Source organism: Anguilla rostrata, chromosome 4 (genome assembly GCF_018555375.3).
Source record: "Anguilla rostrata isolate EN2019 chromosome 4, ASM1855537v3, whole genome shotgun sequence".
Taxonomy (NCBI): Eukaryota; Metazoa; Chordata; class Actinopteri; order Anguilliformes; family Anguillidae; genus Anguilla; species Anguilla rostrata.
The window spans coordinates 50,979,477-51,001,362 of NC_057936.1; the positions used below are offsets into that span (position 1 = coordinate 50,979,477).

General features: G+C 40.9%; 1 protein-coding gene across 13 annotated transcripts in view; it reads right to left on the minus strand.

Annotated features, from left to right (window-relative positions):
* eya1 (EYA transcriptional coactivator and phosphatase 1) overlaps positions 1 to 21,886 on the minus strand; it is an 82,534-nt gene that overhangs the window by 24,586 nt on the left and 36,062 nt on the right. For 2 of the 13 annotated variants that reach the window (XM_064333067.1, XM_064333068.1), the window contains 9 exons: positions 16,161 to 16,211; positions 14,254 to 14,381; positions 13,553 to 13,618; positions 11,736 to 11,813; positions 9,462 to 9,528; positions 8,925 to 9,070; positions 7,553 to 7,690; positions 3,652 to 3,734; positions 3,046 to 3,232 (listed from right to left, as the gene is read on the minus strand). In XM_064333067.1, the coding sequence (XP_064189137.1) occupies positions 3,046 to 3,232; positions 3,652 to 3,734; positions 7,553 to 7,690; positions 8,925 to 9,070; positions 9,462 to 9,528; positions 11,736 to 11,813; positions 13,553 to 13,618; positions 14,254 to 14,377 (889 nt within the window). In that variant the 5' untranslated portion in view covers positions 14,378 to 14,381; positions 16,161 to 16,211. Of the gene's footprint in view, positions 1 to 3,045; positions 3,233 to 3,651; positions 3,735 to 7,552; positions 7,691 to 8,924; positions 9,071 to 9,461; positions 9,529 to 11,735; positions 11,814 to 12,549; positions 13,446 to 13,552; positions 13,619 to 14,253; positions 14,382 to 16,160; positions 16,496 to 21,886 lie in introns of those variants that run through there. The other 11 variants (XM_064333070.1, XM_064333071.1, XM_064333073.1 and 8 more) reach the window with 11 other exon arrangements.

Below are 21,886 nucleotides of genomic sequence, written 5' to 3' on the forward strand. Positions count from 1 at the left end.
ATGCAGGTGCAAGTTATAGCCCAAACTATAGTAAGAGATGAATAAGGCAAAGAACAGAAAACAGCAACAAAGACATGATGAACATTTAAAAAATATTATCCCATGTTAACTGCATATTGCTATTGTGCATCATAAGTTAAGACATGAATGTACAAATGTAAATTAGCTTGAAGAAACTGGCCAAACATTTTTTTCAAATTTAAAGACGCCATAATTACAAAAATCTTCACAAAACAAATGTGAGAATACATCAAAAGGTAGTCTTCCTTGCTAAATATAATATTGACTTATTAATTGCATGTCATCATGATCAGAAATATGTTAATATGTTAAACAATACACAGGATATACAGGGACTTGAGAGTTTAGTACTTGTACCTAGACTGCTGACACTCATAGTTTAAGAATACATTTACAGCAATGTTGGAACATGTTTGCTGATGAAAGGCATTTGACAGCTGAAGAAGTCATTTATTTTCAATGTGGTTGGAACAAGGGTATCAGAGAGAAGTGATAAAAGACCAAAGAACAAAAGCCTCCATTTTAGGCACGTTCTGCTTATGTAACTAACTGCTTTCATATCGCACAGGTACTCAAGAGAGATAAAGAAAACATATCTGACTGACAGGTGAAAGCCCTCTTTACATGAAAAAAGTGTATGCATATATGCTTTACCACTTTACAGAAACGACTGTTTTTGCATTGAGTTCCCCCACCCCCCCATTTCCAGCAGTGCAAATATGAAGTTAATGGATTCATTTAAAAGTAAATCAAAGCAATAATGGCTGCAGTCAACGACCCATTGATATCACCAAACGTTTGATAACTTCTTTGAAAATGCTTTTACAGGCCTTCACTTCAGCTGCTTTCAGTTGATCATTGTTTTGGGGGGTTTCTGTCATCTGTCTCCTCTTCAGCAAGAGAAATCCTTGCTTGATTGGATTTAATTCAAGTGACTGATTGCAATTTTCCACTTTTTCTCACTGATGAATGCTTTGGTAGCATACGCAGTCATTTGGGGGGCATTGTCTTGAGCAGCATGAAGCGCCAGTCAATGTGGTTGAAAGATTTCTTTGCACATAGCCAAAAAAAATGTTTGTATACTTCTAAATGCATCCTACTGCAGCCATCTTCAGTTACATCATCAATAAAGATGAGTGAGCCTGTTCTAGAAGTAGTCATACATGCCCATGTCATGACGCTACTTCCTTTGTATTTCACAGATGAGGTGGTATGCTTTGATTCATGGGTTTTTCCTTCCTTTCTCCACACTATTGGCTTTCCATTGGTTTGGTATAGATTTATTTTGTTCTCACATGTCCATAAAACTTCGCTCAAGAACTCTTCAGGCTTGAGTCTGTATTTTTTGGCAAATTCTACTTTGACCTTTTGATTCTTGCTGCAGATGAGAGGTTTGCATCTTGACATGTAGCCTCTATAATTCTGCTCTCAAAGTCTTCCGTGTGTGGTGGCTTGTGATATTTTCGCCCCTGCTCTCTAGAGACTCCCAGTGATGTCACTGACTGATGTTGTAGGGTTTCTCTTCACATCTCTTAGGATTCATCTGTCATTAACTGTAGTTGTTCTCCTTGATCTTTCCAATTTCTGTGTGATCCTTCTTAATGAATTACTCTATTCTCAGCTTACAAATGAGTCGTTTTTCAGCCATCGTTATGTCTCTCTGGTCTGCATGATGGTGTATGCCCCTGACTCCAAACGCAATCTCCACAGATGAAAACAAAGACTGAAACCAAGATTAGGCACTCACTGCTCTTTTATGTGTGAACAATTCATGCAAAAAGGAAACACCTGAGCAACAGTTAACACCTGCCAGTCATCCGATAACTTAATTTTGCACAGCTGAAACGGGGAACTAAAGACAAAAACAGCAGTCTCGCTAAACTGGTAAAACACATGCACATTAAAATACCATGCAATAAAAGATGACTGTCCTTCTGTCTCATATTCATATATTCATCTTTTGATTTCAAATCAAGTATGTAGAAAAAATAATGTTTACGTATAATATCAGTTATTCAATCTTTATTTAGTCTTTTTCAAAGTGTCAGTATATGTGTGAAAATGGCATGGGTGGTACCAGGACTCAGCTGGCACATGCCCACCTCTAGAGTTTCTGGATCGTAGTCCCAAGACATTTTAATCCATCAGCAGGGACATGGCCAGTGTGTAAGCCACTGATAGCACTGGTATGTTTTGCACTCCTGCACTCACTTTCCTCCCCGTAGAGCCCCCACAGTGTACAAAACCGTACTTCACGGCATGAGAAGATATTATAAATTGCCATTCTGTATTGCAGGAAATGTGTGTATTTTCATATACAAACCACATAGCTTGTTCAATATGATGCTGATAAGTGGATGCAATGCAATTATTGTAAATACATTTTAATTACTTTAGACATCCAAAGCTTCAGAGGAAGATGAAATGCATCTCTGTAGCTGGCTGGTATTTACAGTCATCAGCCTTTGAATTCAAGACCAGGACAGCCCTGCAGCCTTTATAACACTAAAGTGGTTTTACAGTGAAGCCAACAACGTTTAATCTGGCTCATGATGAAAACACACCAATCAACAAAGATCAGTCCATCACTCCCTTCAGAAGCAGCAACGTACAATTACGGGATCTTACAGGGCTGTCCTGTTTCAAAAACAGTTTTATTGGTACTTGAACGGACTTGTATTCCAATGCTAGCAGCACTTCTGCAGCTGTTCCATTAGCTGATGGCAGCCACATAATCTGGACACGCTATAAAGCTTTACTAAGGGGCAAGGGAGCCCGCAAGCAAACACAGACCCAACATTTGCAGCATAAGTTCATCTGTATAATAACCACACGCACACACACATGCACACAAACACACACGCACCCACGCACACACACACACACACTCACATGCACAAACACTCTATTCACTTTATATTACCACTAAAGGATTCTCAGCAACCTGTGTACAGCTACACACGAAGCTCACGCTCTGTCCACCTCTGGCGATAGAGCACATCCTCCTCCCCAGCGGAGCCTTACCTGCAGGGGGGTCGGTGAGCGCCTGGCTGGTGATGCCGGAGGGGGGCTCCTGCAGGGTGTAGGTGGCCGTGGTGGAAGGGGTGGAGGGGCTGGTGTTGTTGCTTGTCATGTACGGGGATGTGTACGGCGAGCTGTTGTAATACTGTGCGTATTGACCTTGGCCGAAGGCTGGGTACGAGGGATAGTCCTGCAGGAAAATATGGCGGGGGGGAGGAGGGGGGGGGGGGGTAACATGAGATTACCCTGTTTCAAAATGTTGCTACTTTACAGTAGAGAATCCAAAACATAAATGCAAACATATGTCTCCTCTCTCTTGCATCTGGACTCCAAGCCCTTCACTTTCCCCCCTGTGGCATGATTACAGATGTGCAGGGAGAACCAGATAATCCATGTCTACATTAGTCAAAACATGTTATGAGATTCATGAAATGTGGGTAATATGTAAATGGCCACATGGAGACATAAATGCTTCCAGACAAAGAGGCAACCTGAAATGTATCTGTTTGTTTAAAATGCAGTATCAGCACGCGGATAGTGCGCTTTCAGTGTTTGTAAATACAGCTAACAAATGTCACACTTTGGGAAATGAAAGCAGACAATGATTACCTGCTGTGTGCTGTTAAATCCAGACGAATTTGTCAGAGAATTGCTTCCTGCATACAGCCCAGACGTTGTTGTGAAACTGCCTCCTGGAAGAGCCAACACATAATCATCTTTTTATTGTGTTTACATAGAGTAGTAAAAAAAATACAGTGTCTAATATAAGTGAGCTCAACGTCAGCTACTGAATTTAATTGTGATACAATGCACACCAAAAAGTTCCATTCTAACATTCAGCTGCACTCAAAGGAATGCCGTGGAATTGGAACAACGTGGTTAAAAACCAGTAAAACAAACAAATTGCAAATTTCTGTGGAACATTTTTCCCTTTTAAAAGTTGGCATGAAAGAGCCTCTGGATCACGAGCCTTATCTTCATCCACTTCCTTTCCTATGGTGATTGGGTCCTGAGAGGGAGGGGGTGGGGCCTGGGCTCACTGCCACTGCTGTCCTCACAATGATAGGAACAGTGGTGCTGTTGTATTAGTGGTGGGGGGGTGGGGGAGGGGAGGGGAGGGGGGCAGGGGCAGTCCCTCTTCCTGACATTCTGTGCAATGAATATGCATGTCTGTCTGCTCTTCATTGAGCTGGGCGGCTCAAAAGAGGCACCTTCGGGTCATTAAATCAATCAAACGGCGATAACATCTAATGACTTAATAATATACATGACATGAATTATAAGGGCTGAGAGGGAGAGCGGGCGAGCGGGAGAGGAGAGTGTGCCTGCAGGGCAGGCTATCCCTGAGAGCTCAAATGAGGCCCGCTCCTTTCAGAGGTCTTTAACCCTCCACCTGTACCCTCACATCACTGAGCACCACTGACAGCCCAGCACTTAAACACTGCCTGGCTGTCTCACGAAGAAAAAAAAAAAGAAAAGACCCAGAATATTTCATTATTCTTATCTGTCTGTTTCGAGAAAGAATCGAGGCTGTCTTATGCTTTTCATGAGTTCTTGAAGCTATCAAGTGTATTACATCAGCGGTGGTCAATGAGAGTATTTCAGGTAATACATGCATTAAACCCATGCAGATCAGCACCTCACGTAAATACGTACATTTTTAAAGTGAACCTGAGGAACACCTTAAGACATACATTTCAGAAATTACTAAGGATTTTATAAAAGTCCCTGTTTAATGCCTGAATAAATAACCATCTGACCATGAACCATTTAACTTAATAAACAAGGACATATTTTTAAGAAATCATAAGAAGCCTCAAAACAAACGAATCATTTTCCACACAACTTATTTCCGATAGATCGCTTTAATTCATTTTTTACTATTAAAAACGAGAAATTTGGTTATTCAAAACTAGTTCTACTTTTCCATAGCGGATAGAGAAATTTGCAGTCTACATCCAAACTTACACATTCCAAATGAAAAAAAAAAACAAATAAACTTTCAGGCGCACCAAGAGTTGTGTTATTATCTGAGAGTCCTTCTTCGGTTAGCGCTGAACCTCCTATGGAAATGCACCAGAGGTTCATTCACTGCGCTCGCAGAAAAGCGTAATTACACCTTTGTTCAGGGGAAGCAAACAGAGCGAGGGCCTTTCATCCTCCGGTCATCACTTCCATCGGGCCAGGCCCCCCAGACCGTAACCAACGTGAACCAGCCTCATTGTGAGCCAGTTGTGTGGCCTAGCTCGGCAGCGGCGGCTTTAGCTAAACACTTTTATCGAATGAGATGGCGGGAGATTAAAGGGCTTTCTTATTTATTTAAGCGATTCTCCTACACGTGGTGGTTTATTTAAAACATTTTTTTAAAAATTGACTGCTTCTTTTATTTTATTTTGAGGATTTCAGAATCCAAAACTGTGAATCTATGAGGTTTTCTCTTTCACGCCAAAGTAGAAGTATAAACCCCCATTGTACAACAAATTAGCTTAATGCACAGTTCAAAAAAAGTGATAAAAGCTCTAAGTTGCGGGGCAAAGGTCCTCCCGGTGGAGAGCGAGGATCCACATAAAAGAGAAGAGAGCTCTGCTAGCACTTGAAGAATGAACACATGCTGGGGGACACTTTGTGGCTCCCAGGGGCACTTTTCTCTCTCTCTTTCTCTCTCTCTCTCTCTCTCTCTCTCTCTCTCTCTCTCTCTCTCTCTCTCTCTCTTTTTGCAGCCCCAGTTTTGTATGTTCCAGACCAGACACTGGCCTGCCTTATGGCTGCCCAATTGGGGCTCCATTTGCTTTGCATGATCAGTCTTCTTGCCATGGGCTATGTCTATCATCAGCGCACAATATTTGTAGCAGAAGTTAGCCAGCCTCTCCTGGGGATACGCTATGAAGTCCAGATGGGCTTGTTTTAAAGAGTCAGACTTCAGCCTTTCTTGCACTCTCCAATGTGAAGAGGGGGAATCCCCAATCATTTTCCCAATCCCGACTAAGAGAATAAAAATGTACAATTTAAATTATATCCACTTTTCAAGATGTTTCATAAACATAGCTGGATATTAAATTTTTTAAAAATTCACTCCTCATTTAATATTAAATTATTGTATTATTTTAATATTATTTGTTTTTAATATGGCCGCCTAAACATAGCTTACACAGTATTAGACATTTGACTATAATTGTTATCATCACATCACTAAACAAGCCAGCACTATCTGATGGCATGGTTTTTAAGTTTTCTTTATTTATTTCAGCTATTACTGAAGTGCATCGGCCATTATGTACCAACACATAAGTGAAAGTTAAAAACTCTTTTCCCCCACGCGCTTCTGTACCACTGGTCGAGCGCCACGCCAAAGCCCCATATCATCAGACATGGAGGCAAAGTGTAAAAACATTAATCTAATTGTATTCCCTTTGACAGCTGGGAACAGACTGGCAGTAATAGCGGCGGCTCGGACCGGGGGAGTATCGGATGGTGAGGGGGTCTGCTGTGGCCTCGGCGCTCTGTCTCCTGCCATTCCGCCCTGGCAGTCTCTAGGAACGCCCAATCAATACGGAGCACGGGCTACATAATGGGAGCCCCCGGTCTGACCCGGTTAATGCACAGGCGGTCATCTGCGACTCGACGTGTCAGTCGATCGCTAACGTGCTAATCGCAGCAGGGGGCATTAAAAGGCAGCTCCTGGAGCGGCGACCGTCATGGCGGACGGCGGAGCTGACAGTCGGGGGTGGGATACGCGGCCCTCGGAAGACAAATGGGCACATAATGCTGTCATCATGACTTAAAAGCGCCGCGGTACAGGAGGAGCGACGCTTGAACGTTAGCGCAACACAACAGAAAACCCGCGGCGGCGGCGGTGGCGGCGGCGGCTTCACCAGGAACCCGGGAGAAGCTGCTCGCACGTGCGCATCTGCTGCCGCGCTCTGTTATTTATTGTGAGATGCTCCGGGGGAATTTGCTAAAAACATCTGCGCATGTTTCCACTGTCACACATCATTCTCCATAAAGCTAACACAAAGCCGCACAAAAGTGCGAGGGGGCAGCGGAACTTAGCACCCAACGCAGCTCGTTCTGCTGCCGCTGCTGCCAAGCACGAGGAAGCCTGACATGAAATACAGCAGCCAGTCCGCTGCGCTCGCTCACAGAAGCGGCATAGTGCAGGTTTGCAGTGAAATATCGATTTCTTAGTTTTGCCCATATTTCTTGAAATGTGTGCAAGCACAAAAAAGGTGAGTCGATGGTACACGGCCAGCGAAAACAGAAAAAAGCAGCAGAGAGGGCGGCTGTTCGTTTGTGAAAAGCCCGCCATTTTCCCCTCTCCCCTCAGTCCGCGTCGATTCCTCTGAAACGGTAACACTATATAGACTGTGTACACCCGCCGCTCGCCGCAGCCATCTGGTTGGGGATGTTATGGAGCGGTCTGTGCATGCCATTAATTGTTTTTCTTTTGAAGGAGACGGAGAGAAAACGTGTTTCTGTTTCGCCACTTGCTACAGAGAGGAGTGATCCTGACCTTGCATCTGGTAGCTGTAGGGAGCCTGTCCCGTCTGGGGCGTGGAGAAGCCGGAGCTGTAGCTCAGAAAGCCCGCCTGTCCTGGCGACTGGGACTGGGCAAGCCCACCCTCCGTCTTGATGCCTGCCCACAATGGACCTAAATCAGTTAGTGACACCAGATCTGTATGACGCACGGCTTTCAACCTTTGTCCTCAAATGCATACATTAAAAAAAACAAAAAAACAAACCCATTAAATTTCTTAAAAAAACAAATCAAATGTTATAAATGTTACTATTTTTTTCTCAGTAATATAGCCTTCCTAAAATTGACTGTACATTAATATCATTGAAGATCGCTACAGTTAAAAAAATTGTTTTGATATATAATTGACCTCCATTGCTAGTATTGAATGCATAACTTAGGCCCATGTTCTGCTGGTGAGCTCTGCTTTTACAGTTGCTGTAATATGTGACATTTTGATGAAGAGTCTGCAATCTTCAAAATCTGTCTGTGTAGCATATTCATTTGCGAAGTGGAAACAATGCAGGTGGAACACAGAGGGCAGTTCAGGGTAGTGTTGGGTTTCTATACTTTTTTTGTTAAACCAAAGTCAACTGAAACTCAGGTGGGAGAAAGGAACACTGTGTTCCATGCTAAAAAAAATCACTGTAGGGATATTTTTAAGAAAGGCACTAAATCATGCAGTTTAAAATCCCACTGATTACTTCTCTCATTTTTTTACAGACCCCACTATTTGAGTACTTTTTGAATGGAAAACTGGAAGGCTTTTAGGTGCAGCAGTGGTCAGCAGTATGGCCGGCCTCTAAAATGTCATTAGAGTCATGCCATTGCAGGTCACGACCCCAGCGCAGAGTTGCCCTGGTGGAAGGGAATGAGTTATTGGCCAATGGGTGCTGCCATCACCGCAACTAAAGAGCCCACAGAAACCCCAGGTCTGTAGAGTCCAGGCTGAGGTACTGTCTCTCGAACATAAAATAAAGAAATGTCGCAAGCCCTTCGCCAAGTTGCCATGGCCATAAATCTTTAGCTACACAGCCTTAAGAACCACCAAAATGCAGGCTCCCAGTGTTAACCGCGCTACACTTCATTTACATTCTTTCCTGAGGAAGAACACTGTTCTGCATTACGCAATCCTGCAAGGGGAGCGGGCGAACAATGCAACAAGAACGTACACTATATTTAAATGTGCGTATGACATGAATCCTAAGATGCGGTAAAGAGCTTCTGAAGCTGAAGCTGTCCTGACGCATGCGTTGAGCTTCAGCTCGCATAAAGCAGCGCTGTAAAATGCGTCCAAATCGTCTATAGCCTACACATCATTATTAATAGCATAGCGACGCGGGCTACGTTCCGCCCCTTGTGTAATTACCATAGGCTGGAATTCCATAGGGCTGTCCAGGCTGAGGGTAAGTGGCATACGCCGCGGCCTGCTGCATGCCTGTGGTGTACTGCGTCTGCCCGTACGCAGCCATATTTTGGGACGAAGGAGTAGGAAGAATATGCGGATAAGGCCTGCTGTTTTAAAAATAGAAAGCGAGAGAAAGGTTTAAAAAAAAAAAAAAAAAACCTGCACACATCTTAGCATTAGAAAATTATTCTCAAGTTTGCTCACTGACAAATTCATTATGATTCTGTTACTTGATCAAAAAAAAAAAACAATACAGGACAGAACTATTTAAAAAAATGAATGAAATCAAATCAGCAATATACATTGCAAAAGAATAATAAATCACAAAAGAAATTTTTGCAAGATAATAATTACAACAGATTTTGAATATGCGAACTGCAGACGTCCACACAAACAAAGCTGGTCAAAAAATCCAGATCCTACAGAAGGATCTAATTAGAGCTCCAAATGAATTCGGATGATGCTTATTTTCTTAAAGAAAAATAAAAGAAGTCTTACTTGGAAGGATAAATCTGTGGAGAGAACTGGTGAGTTTGTCTTGGGCTGAAGCCACTGGTTCCAATAGCTGAGGAGAGTAAAAAGAAGGAAAAAAAGCAAGCACATATTTAAACATTAAAAAATAAGGTAAATATTATTTTTTGCCAACAGAACTTCTGGATTCCAAGGAAACGGCAATTACATTGCATTACTATATTTATTTCTGTAACCTTACTTTAGGTTAAAAAACGAAGAGCAATAACAAAGTAAAATAATCAGGTAAAAACATTCATTTTTCTGCTGACTTTGTATCTCTTCTAATACTTAACTGTGCGGTGGAAACCAGTGATGAAAATGCACAGTGGGAAAAGTGATTCATCACTGAGCCCGTCGCCCTGTTCCCTCCAAGCCTCAAAGGCACCAATGCTATGAATGTGACAGCACTAATCACAGGTAACCGTTTCACCATTATAAAGCACAGTGTCATCATCGTGGTTCCCACTTCTAATAACACATTAGAAAGCCACTTTAATTTGAAGACAAAATCTACTATGCGCAAATACAAGCTTGTGTCTGGAAGCATGTAAATGATGACAAGGTTTCTGTGAACATTAACACCTTTGCACTGAGAAAAAAATCAAAAACAACAACACTAATAATCATGTTTTTTTCATTCCATGAAAAATACTAACTGAAATGTAGGCCAGGTAAAACGTTTGAAGAATTCAGTCACTCACAATTACTCTCACTACAAGTGTAGCAAATGTTTTGTATTTTTCATATTCATATTCAAATTGTAATTAAGTAGTCAATGAACAGATTTTGTTGTAACAATATAAACCCATTGTCACATTTGACAGAACAAACCAATTTCTTTTTAATCAATAATAATGAAGGTGCAAATTAGCATAATTTATTTAAGTAAATACCCCCCCAAAAAAAGTATATCTGCATGTGAGCTTATTTCAGTCAGGCCTACTTGTAAATAGCATTCATTATTTTCAGGACAACATGTTCTCACATTCCCCCAAAGCTTGTAAGCTTGTGTAACATGAGTAACATTAACCCTTGTATTGAAATGCTATGAATGTTAATGTGCAAATTTGTCTAAAAGAAATAAAGCGGTACTGTATAACAACACAGTAGTGCACAAATAGGAACATTGAGGCTATTCAGTAATTCCTTTACTTCTTTGAAAAAAAAACCCCACTGAATTAAATTCACAAATGTTTTTAATAATGAAACATTGCAAACAGTGCAGGAAGCAGGAAGAACCTTTTGCAACAATGAGGCGTGCCTAAAATTATATTGGCGAGGTAAGTAATCCTGTAAAATTTGAAAGGGTAAATATATTTAGGGTTCAGGCTTACTAAGAGAGTGTGAGTCAGTTGCTCAGTATATGTTAAATTGGTCATGACATGCAAAGTAAGGATTTAGTTCTCTTTGAGGAACACAGTATGCTGTTAGCCCGGAGACATTATTGATATTGAACACTTTTCCCAACACATCAGCACCTGTGTGTGGAACAGACGTTTGGCCTTCTGCTTGGAGCAAACCTTCTCTTTCCCCAAAGAACTAAAGTGGTTTAAAATTACTAATTCTCATTAATACTGTGAAAGAGAGAAGGCATAGTCACGATTTATGTGGGTCTAATGTTCACAGTCCAGGTCTGTAGTTAAAAATGGATGAGAATTAAGCACATTAGCAGCATGCTAAATTCTATTTTCAGCTTTTCTTACTAATGACTATTTTGTGTACAGTACAATATAAAACGTTTGAGTAAGAGGTCACAAGAGGTTTTTTCACCATATAAATAATTATTTAAACATTAAATGTGTATTAAATTGAAAAGGCCTGTGATTTGCTCTTATATCTTGTGTTTGTACCTGAGAGGCATGGTTTGCAGGCGGGGTAATTACTCTGAAAGGATCACAGAAAAAAGCGTGAAGGCTAGGGGATGCCATGTCACTGGACCGGTGAGACCTGTCTCATATTATTTCAGATCATAATTCAGCCGAGTTGGCATGGGAACAGAGTGTCTCTCTCTCTCTCTCTCTCTGTATCGCTGTCTCTGTCTCTCTCTCTTTCTCCCTCTCTCCTTCTCTCTCTCTCCCCCTCTCTCTCTCTTTCTCCCTCTGCCCCCTCCCTCTCTCTCCCTCTCTCCCTGTCCCTCAGTGCTTTAGCTGCAGGGGCACTTCCTGGGCCCCTGCTTATCGGAGCAGGATCTCTCGGCCCATCTCCTGCTAATCAATTCCGCAGCTGTGAGAAGCGGTGTGGGGCCCCTCCCCCTCTCACCTGATCCTGAGAAGCTGTCTAGTGACCCGTCGGCTGCCGAGGTGGCTATCTCACTGCTGCTCATTGGCTCTGTTTTAACTACAAACAGAAAGAGGCCACATCGTCACCAACACACCCAAACACTCGCCCACAGTCACAGTGCACCTTGGCCTCTCGTGCGCTTTTTCTCAATTCAACAATAGCTCCTCAAAGTTTTACTTTGCCATGAGAGTTACTCATAGACTTCATATAATGCATATTTCAATATAACAGAGGGATGCTGCCACATCATGAATTTACTTCAATTAGTGCTTTGAAAAACAGTCATTTAAATTCCTACTTGAATAATAAGTAAATTTAAGATTATCCTCAAACAGCTCATTTTGGTAAATCAGGGGGAACTAGAGAAAGGTATTAAAAGTACATCAGCAGGTAAAAGGTCCAATTTATGTTTAGGTAAGAACTGGACATATTCACTCCCTCTATTTATGTGTAAACAGTGCAGCCTTCCATTAGTGTTGTATTCGTCTACGCAGACAAACAAAATGGGCTGAAAACCCTCCCCCAAACTTGTGAGACTGACAGCTGTCATTCTGCGCCTCTACAATGAATAACCATTATAATTAAGAATTATGCGATAAAACTGTTTGCAGCAGATTTTGATTCAAAGTGTGACCAGTGTTTCAATGCACAAATTAAATGACAGAAGTAACAAGCTGACTAATTCCATTGCCTAAAGGCAGTTGACTAATCTGAATTCTGACATTACCTCATTATTTTCCAATTACATCTTTAAAAAAAAATAACTGATAAGTGTTATTATTTGAGTGCTTACCGCAGGGTTATAGGTAGCATCAGGAAAAAATAGGCAAAAAGGGTCAGAGTCATTGAAAAGGATGTGTCAATGTGTGCATTAATGTGCAACGCAATTAAACTGCTACAACAGTGTACACGACACCTTAGATTTTACAATAAACCACGACAGTTGAACTAAAAGGATGAAAGGACAGAGACATGTTTGCAGCTGACTGACAACTCAGGATCTTTGAAATAAATCCATTTCACCTCAGGAGAGGGATGGTTCTGAGAACAAATTCACAATGTGGGTATGGAGTCATGCCCATTCAAATCCCTCATGGTGGAAGAAGCCATTCGCTGTCATGTTTTACACGTTTCTACTATGCTCACTGCGCTGAGAAACACATGTTGATGTAAAAGCAAGTCAAACTTTGGGATAGACACCAACATTTCTCTTTGACTAGATCAGGAACACAGTGGTACAGGGCATGCACAAACTAGAGCTCTTGAGTCTACATTCCATAAATACCCACTGCGCCTTCAAAATACAGCAATACATCAAATCTCAAAGCACATTGCCCGTGCCCATATCTGAATCATTCATTAACGATAGTGTCGCTGCCAACCAATCTCAAACCATGCTTTGGACATATTCAACAACACACAACAATGAATGCCAAAAATATATATCCTCATAATGAAAGGCACAATAATTGAAGTAATTTTTTATCACTGTTATTACAAAAAAACAAAACAATTGTAATTATGTAAATATAAACAGGCCGAATCAACTGAAATTTCCTGTGATGATTATTTAATAAAGAAGGTAATTGTGGTTTTACAAATAATTCATATGCTTACGAAACATATCAAATAAATTGCCTCTGAGAAAACCTTTATTTACAGATTCCATATTTACAATAACTCCCCTTAAAAGGAAATAATAATAATAATAATAATGATAATAATAATAATAATAATAATAATGAATAAAAACACCAAGTATTGTCCTTTCATTGTATCACCAGAACTGCACAAACCTGCAGCGGTCTGTGAACTAGAACTTAACAACCAGTCAGCTGTGGTAAGCATAGTGATGTTATCACCTATGGGAAAAAAGAACAGTAGAATGGCAAAGGAGAATGACAATCTGCACCATTAGTTTACTGTTTCAGTTTTTTTTTAAATCTAGCAACTACTCTACAGCAGACTACTCAGTTTAATATCACATGCCAAAAGCACACGAAGGAGAAAACACATTCAGGAGCGGAATTAAAGTTTAAGGGCAACAGAGGACAAGGACCTCCGAGCTCCTCGTCTCCAGGTGTAAAACAATAAATAAAAATAAACTGACGTGATTCTTCTGGTATGCCTACGCTTCAGCTAGTTAAAAAAAAACTGAGCATTGATTTCACTAATCTTTTCAGTGAAGATAAATGTGAAAAAATCATCAGAAACACTCTTTAAAAAAGTTCTTCCAGATTAAAGTCTCCACATATTAGCAGAATCTTAATTATTATTAATTTTCAAACTGCAAGTATTATTGAATAAAAAAAAAACACGGTTATCAATGTGGCTCTGACTGTTTCATAATTCAACATTTCAACAACTTCACACTTCAAACGCTACACTTCACCAGAAGAATAAAGCAGATCAATCGCAGAAGGAAGAAAAAAAAACATATTGTCATGTGTAAATCTGAAATGACGAGAAACGTGTCACAAACCCCAGGAGAACCTACCTTCAGTGCCATTTGGTGTGATGGAATTGTTATTGATGTGTGAGTTGTCAAGGTTTGCACCATTCGGGGACTCGCTGCTTCCACTTACTCGGCTGTGCGGACTGGCTAGATCCTGCATTTCCATAGACCTGATGTGGAGCACAGACAATTTCACACTTCTCCTCAAAACAATTACAGGGAGGGGAGGGGAGGGGGTACACTGCCAGCACTTTGATATCGAAGTTACGCAGACAAGTTACACAGACAGGCAATGCTAGCAGTTGTGCCAATTAAATGGCCCCTTTGGCATTTACAGTCACACGGCAGGACAAGGAAACAGCGTGCAGAGTACACACCATCTAGAAAAAGACTCAAATTCTGAAGTTTAAAAAAAACATTTCTGTTAATGGCAAAAGAAAAAACTATTAGCTGAGAAGCATCTGTAGAAAGTTTTACAATTCCAAACAAGAGTGAAAATAGCACGATAAAGTTATCACAGAATGTTTAGTGCCTTTTAACTTTCCAGAGACAATTCAGATAAAATGAATACATTTCATAGTAAAAAGTATTGCACGTCCAAATTTGTGGATTTCCACTGGTTTATTTAGGAAATTTGGCTTTACATTTAACACAAAAACACACATTTTAAATCATTTTTACAGTTAAACATTTGTGTCAGGTTTTAAATTAAGCACAAAAAAATTGTGTCAAATGACGCGCTCACACCGCTCAGCTCTCGTGATGGAAATCTCTGTGTAGCACAGAAAGCCTTGCCCGGTTGGTGTAGCAATCGAGTCGGCAACGCGGTAGTTAAAAGCACAGTGCCTCAAGTAATGGCCAGAGCTCATGCTTCAGTAGGGAGGAATGAGGAATTCACGAGGCATTTGTTTGCTCTGGCAACCCCCTTAATTGTTTCTCTGTTTATACTGAAGGCCACTCCATTGAAAACATTATTTTATCTTCTCATCCGTGTGCTTTCTGGATTTTATTACGCACAGCAAATGGAAAAGAGATCAGGCCAACGTATACTGAAGGCAGACCCACAAATTCAAATACACATTCGTCTTTGCAACAGCTCTCCGCGCATTATTGTGCTAATGAAATAAGGGGGAAATTTAGCTCCTTGCAGTATCGCACTGACTATTTCAATTAGACTGAAAACTCAAACTGTTTCTGTTATCAATTACGTAAAGTGGTTTTAAAATGCATCGGAGTACATACACAGTTACATTTTGCTCCATCAATAAACATATTTTGATATGATAAAATTAATGTTTATATATACTATATAATTTCTTGGCCATTATATAAAATACAATAGCAATTTAAGGGCAATTTTATTTTGCCGCACTCAGATGGATAGGTCAACCAAACGTTCAAATGTTAATCTGAAATATCAAATATCAAAACAGCATTTTTTCATTCACTTGAGTTGGATTAAGTTCTGTCTTAAAGTCATCAAGACTCTCACATTATTGACTTTAGCAGATTGAGACTGAAGTCTCACATATAACCACTGAATCAAACTATAGAATTTGAGAGCTTTCCCTCATTTTCACTCTCTTCATCTTGAGAAAAAATAGGTGTTATTTTACATTTCCCAAGAGAACATGTCTTTTTTTTTTTCTTTTTTTACAAACTAATCTTTACAAACTCATTGTTACGCCTAGTACTACATCTGAAACTAAAGTACAATTGTAAACTAGAGCAGTTACCTTTAATACAAGGCTACATGTAACATGATGTGGCCTTGGTTTTTTTTATTTATCAGTGACGGTAAGAAACGCAGCCGCCTTTTTGTTTTCCTTTTTGGTTACTCCTGAGTGCGGAGTGCAGCTGAACAGTATTTAGCAATCAGAGTTCACATTGGTGAGCGGTGCTCGGATCTCAGCGATGCTGCTGGCAGCGCACCAGAGGAGCTCTCTTACCTGGAACTGGGTGGACCAGAATCATCTGAATCAGTCTGTGCTTTTTTTCACCTGCCAAGCAGAAAACAATATTACTCCTTGTTATTTCAGCTCGGTGTCACTGTCCAGACCCATCCGTGACACAATAGACATTGTCTGAGAAAACATTATTGTTGTTCCCTAGCAGAACGAGGAGAGAGGGAGACCCAGGGAACAGAGAGGCACATTGTCTCTGGGTTAAACCCTCCACTGTTGTTTCCTCCTTCAGGTCTTCCCTCCTCCCCGAGTGAGGGGAGAGCAGCCAAATGACGGGAAGGTGATTCATCATTGGCCTACGACAGCTGCAAACTGGATTAGCCCTCCCCCAATCAACATGCAAAGCGGCTTAGCTAAGGTAAGCAGGAAAGGGGGGGGGGGGATGGGGGGTGGCCGGTGGAGGTAGCTGGCCGCTGGAAAATGAACTTGTTGAACAGAAGCGAGCGGAGCGTGACACCCCCAGCGTCTTCGGGCGGATCTTTCATCCGCGGGTTGACGCTATCTGAAATACATCTCCGCTCCCCCTCTTCTCCCCCACCCCGGAGAACTGACAGCCTCTAAATGATGGTGGGAGCAGCGTCCCGCAGGCCCGCGTTAGCCCGGGGATATAAAGGGGGGTGGAGGTGAGGGGGGGTCTGCTTAAAGGACCCCGGCGAGGTCTGAGGCCGCTGGGAATGGGGGAGAGGGGGGGGGGGGGCGCATCTGGAGCCGGCCGGCCGGGTTGGCTCACAGACCCGGCCAGCGACAGAGCATCTCCCCGCTACGAGACAGAATGGAAATGAGAACACGGTAAACATATGGAAGCACATATGGTTCCTATGACGGCGCAAATGCCGCTATTACTCTTTTCACCTGACAGTTACCGTTCGGCCGTCCATCCCTGCTCTGCACATTACTTTTATTAAACCTAGCTTCAACTCCCAGGAAAATCATTACAGCGAAGCATCTGATCTGGACAAAAAAATTCACCTTCAACACCCGCTCATCGAAAAAAAAAGTGCACACCACTCATTTAAAAAAAAAGTCTGCAAATCCCTGCATGAATTTTTAATTGTTTCTGGCTCCTAGGTAACATGAGCCGTTTGGTCTTATGTGGACTTTTTTTTTGTTTTTTTTTTTTGTGTGAAGGTTCTGTATTTTGCACCATGGTAAAGTCTTCATGAATATGCTTAAAGCTTCAAAAATGTTTCACTCATTATTTCCTCCTTTGTCAATAGCTAGCGTAGTATAATTCACCTCACTTACTTTCTGTACACAGTCCCTGTTAGCTTTGTAAAAGCACATGTTCCATACTGGTGAGTAAAAGCAAGGTAAATACACATATATATAGAGAATGGACGAGCGTTTTGCAATGTCACATGTCAAAGGGAAGGATGCCTGTGATGCCGGCTGCGTAGCGTGTGCTGCGCAAAGCAGCGAGACCCTGGTAAACTGAACACAGCAAACACGCGCTGGCCTTTCCACAGGCCGCCAGCAGGTGACACGCAGCCTTTCCCGAAGGTGGGACTTAAAAGCAAAAACAAGCCCTTCTTCCGCGCCGCTAAATATTTATTGTTTAAAGAAAATGCGCGTTCGGGCGTCTTTGAAGTGCATCTCCATCGGACCCGAACTGCCTGGGCCCTTTGATGGACGGAGAACAAAGCCAGGTGAGACGGAGCATTCAAAGTGTCATCGGGAGAGGGGCGAAACACTCTGGGCTGGCTCCCGCTCGCTCATTGTCTCGCTTTACTTGTTCTAAGAAGCGCGCATCTCCGTTAGAAGATCCAGCCAGGCTTTTAGCGTTTATGAGCGCAGTATGCTGGTAGCCTGCAGGTCTTCAGGCACACCCACAAAATCACTTATTTATCTGTCTGTTGGATTTTATTTTAAAATAAAAGAGACCCAGCATGTCCCTCAAACATATTTTGGAGGTATATCAGCTAATGGAGAAATCTTTTTTTCCAACTAAGCTAAATATTCAAATGTCCATATATCTTTCTTTATCTCTGATTTAAAATATAAACTTGCCATATTAAAATAGTTTAAAAGCACTCTGTTTTTTTTAAATACAACCCTTTGCTGGTTTTTAAAGATAAAAAAATTAAAACAAGGCAGGACTGAAATAAAATGTATATATCAAACATATCTCCACTGCTGAGTTTCTACCATGCTCTGCCAGTCTCCTTCACCCATGTTTTATGGCATTTTAATTTTACAGGGCATGCAGCACATATTCCTTGGAGTTTTATAGATCATGCGAGCCATGTGCTGTGTGTTACTTGGTTTAAAAAACAACGCTTTAATCAAAATAACTTTAAAACAACTAATCCCCACTTAAGCTGGTCAGCTGAGTCCACATGGTGGCCCAGGAAAAATAAATCTACTCGCAAAGAATGTGGATGCAGACAACAATTGGACACAGATGTGAGAGGATTCGGTCGCAGTTTACAAAACGCTACACTTCACTCGTGTCTCTGTTACGTGGACGTCCAAACGAACAACAAACGGCACGAAGACGACTTCTCTTCCTTCACACAACAATGGGGGTACGACAAAAACACGAACGCTGGCCTAGCCGTGTTTCTGACTTCTCACATGGGTCGTGTTACACCACGACCGCTCGGTTTGTTCAGAAAAAAAATAAAAAATGTGAACCAGCCACGTCCATTAGAAATAGATAAAATTACTTAGTGTGAAAACAATATCCAACATGCATCATCCTTGCCTCATTTTTTAGTATGGTATAAAACAATCAATATATCTTACCTCCGCTATTCAAAACTAAGATCTTGGCTTTACTTTAATTCATTTTGTAAATATTCAGAAATAAACCGTGTGAAATTCCAAATAGTGCTGAGTAAAAAAAAAGGGCTCGTCTAACATATAATTTAACAGAAAATTACACAAAGTTAAGAGAGGAAAGAATAACGACAATTTGAAATTTTCACTTTCTTTAATTAAAGGTGTAATTCTTCACAGATGTGCGGTTTGTTGACGTGCAATTTGTCTCTCTCATTTTGTTAAATCTGACATGGTGCTCCAGCAATCCACTGAATAGCTACATTAAATCTGTTAATACTGTGCTCTTCAACCCTCAAAATTATTTCCAGAAGGCAAGCTCACTTCGAGGGCCCATCAAACAAGATTTAAGGTACACATTTTATCACATTCTCCCTACCACAGATCCACTCATTGAAAGAGGTAGAAATTAGGAAACAAAACAACAAATTCAACAACAACAAAAAAACGACTGGCCAGCCTTGCGTGGAAACATGCTTATCCGACAAGATATTTTAACAAGATTGTAAGAAAACATTCAATTTTGTTTCTTGCTTATCAAGCTGCCAATCAAACATGCAATTTAATATAATATATGAAATAATGATGGCAAAATAATACTAAATGATACTAAATCCTTGTTCAATGGAAATATATTAATTGTGGGAAATGATTTGCATTTTCAGTGAAAAGATAACTAGAGAAAATATAAAAAATATTGAAATATTGATGAACTATTCATAAAAATTTCATGCTGGCATTGTATTTTAATCATAGTATTATTCACAAACACAACAGACATGATTGTTATTAAACTGAGATGCTGTGTTAAAGTTAATGCCGAATGCAAAAGTCACTCCGGTGGGTTCAGCTCAACAGAGTCCTCGTTAGCCTATTAAAAAGTCAAATAAATAATCAATTACCAGCAAACAGGCAAATAAGTGTCCCTGAGAGGGGATTGCGACGATCACGTGAAAAAGCTCGGCCCTCATTTCCTCCTCTTTCTGCGACATGTTCCAGAGACAAACAGCGGCGCGCTAGCAGAATAACACCCCTCCGTATTTAGTAAACAGCTCACCTCGCTAATCACTCAGAACGGGCTTTGGGCTCCCACTTCCTACGTCCCTCTCTGATAAACAGGAGAGAGCCGGGCCAGTATCAGTTAGCCCTCTGTGTCTTTCACCGCGCACAGTTTCGCAGCTTTGAAAGACCCGGGCCGCACATACACACACGGAAAGCACTGGGCCTTCAGCAAACAACGCGGGAGCAACGGGGCCAGCCTGCATGGCAGCTTATCAAGGGGAGCTTAATTCAGTCAAATGAAGGCCTTATTAAAACAAATACAGTGAGTAAACAATCTAAACCAGGCAACTCATTATCAGTTAATTAGATAAACAGGCTTATTGTGAGAAACAATGGGTGCAGCCGAGCCGAGCCCCGGCGGTTTCGTTAGCACAGAAGGGAAGAGGAGCTTCTGTAAACGGCTCCTCTTTATTCGCATCTTTTCTCTTTTTTTTCTCTCTCTTCAATTCCGAAACTTTGAAAATTCTCCATTTTATTTCCGAGGCACTACAGAGGCACGTGCACATTATGCTCTGTACATTGCGACAGGATTCTAAGAGCGAAAAGGACCCTACTTCCGCTGCAGAATGCTACATTTCAGATTAAAGCACGGGCAGATGCTCGTTTTGCGAAATGTTTGGGAAATGTTTATATTATATTCAATTATTAAAAACAATTGTCATAATTTAGAATGAGTACACTCCACTCTCAGCAAAAACTATCATGTTTCTAAGTTAATCATATTGCAGCTTTTAAAATGTTAAATAAACACTTTTTTTATTTATTTAGAACTGCACTTAGTAAAATAGAAAACCTTTTTTTCTTAAATTGAGGAGGCAAGGCCATTATTTGATAATGCTTCGGCCTGGGACTTGCAGAGCGTCTGTGCTCTGTGCATTCCACTCTGTAGCAGATGTCATTGGATGTCAACCGCTTTCACTGTGTTGGTTTTGTTTATTCTGCCTGCCGAAAAGGGTCTCCAATGGGGACCGCTGTGTTTTGCTCGCTGCATGGAAAATGTACACTTATTTGGTGTGGGGATATCCTTCACTACAAAATATTCCCAAATCAAACTTTTCTTTTTTGCAGGACCAACTTGGTACACCTGTTTTGTGCATTTTTTTTTCCTTTACAGATCATGTTAGTTTAATTGTTTTTTTCATGAGCTCAAATGTAAGTGTGTGGAAACCAAGGAACCCGGGAAGCCAGGTTACTAGGAAATGTTTGCTTCTAGGCCTGTGACAATTGTTCCATTGTAAGAAAAACGGAAGGTTACAGTAAACAAAACAAACCGACAGAGTGATAGACCTGGGTGCATGTCTCGTGCTGCTGACACATGAATTTCCCTTAAACAATGATCTGATCCTACTCCAGTAAACTAGGCACAATCATTGACAATGAAGAAATTAACTGTCCTATTATTGCAAGCTTTTTAAAATCACACTTGATGAAACTACATACTGTACTTACTGAAAATGACCACTTATTGAATAAGTCCCACGAGTACTATTACTTATTTGAGCTAAACAAAAAAAAAGTCGTATTTGAATGTATCTATATGCCAAGCAGTATTCGAAACATTTTTTTTTTTTTCCCATTTGAATACAATCTCACTTTGATACTGGGCCAATACAATTTCGTTTATTTGGCCAATTCAATGAAAATATAAAATTACTTTCTGTGTCTTAAAAAATAAGCCCTGTTTTTAATTTTCCGTACAGTGGGTACAACATGAACATTCCCATTGGGACAATTCCCAATTTAAAATCTGAAATGTCTACTTTAAATAAAAAATCTGAAATGCCTAGGTTTTCATTTCAAGCCCAAACATTTCACAATAGTCAGTTAGAAATACGTTTCACTGTCAATTCTTACACAGTTGACTTGGCTAA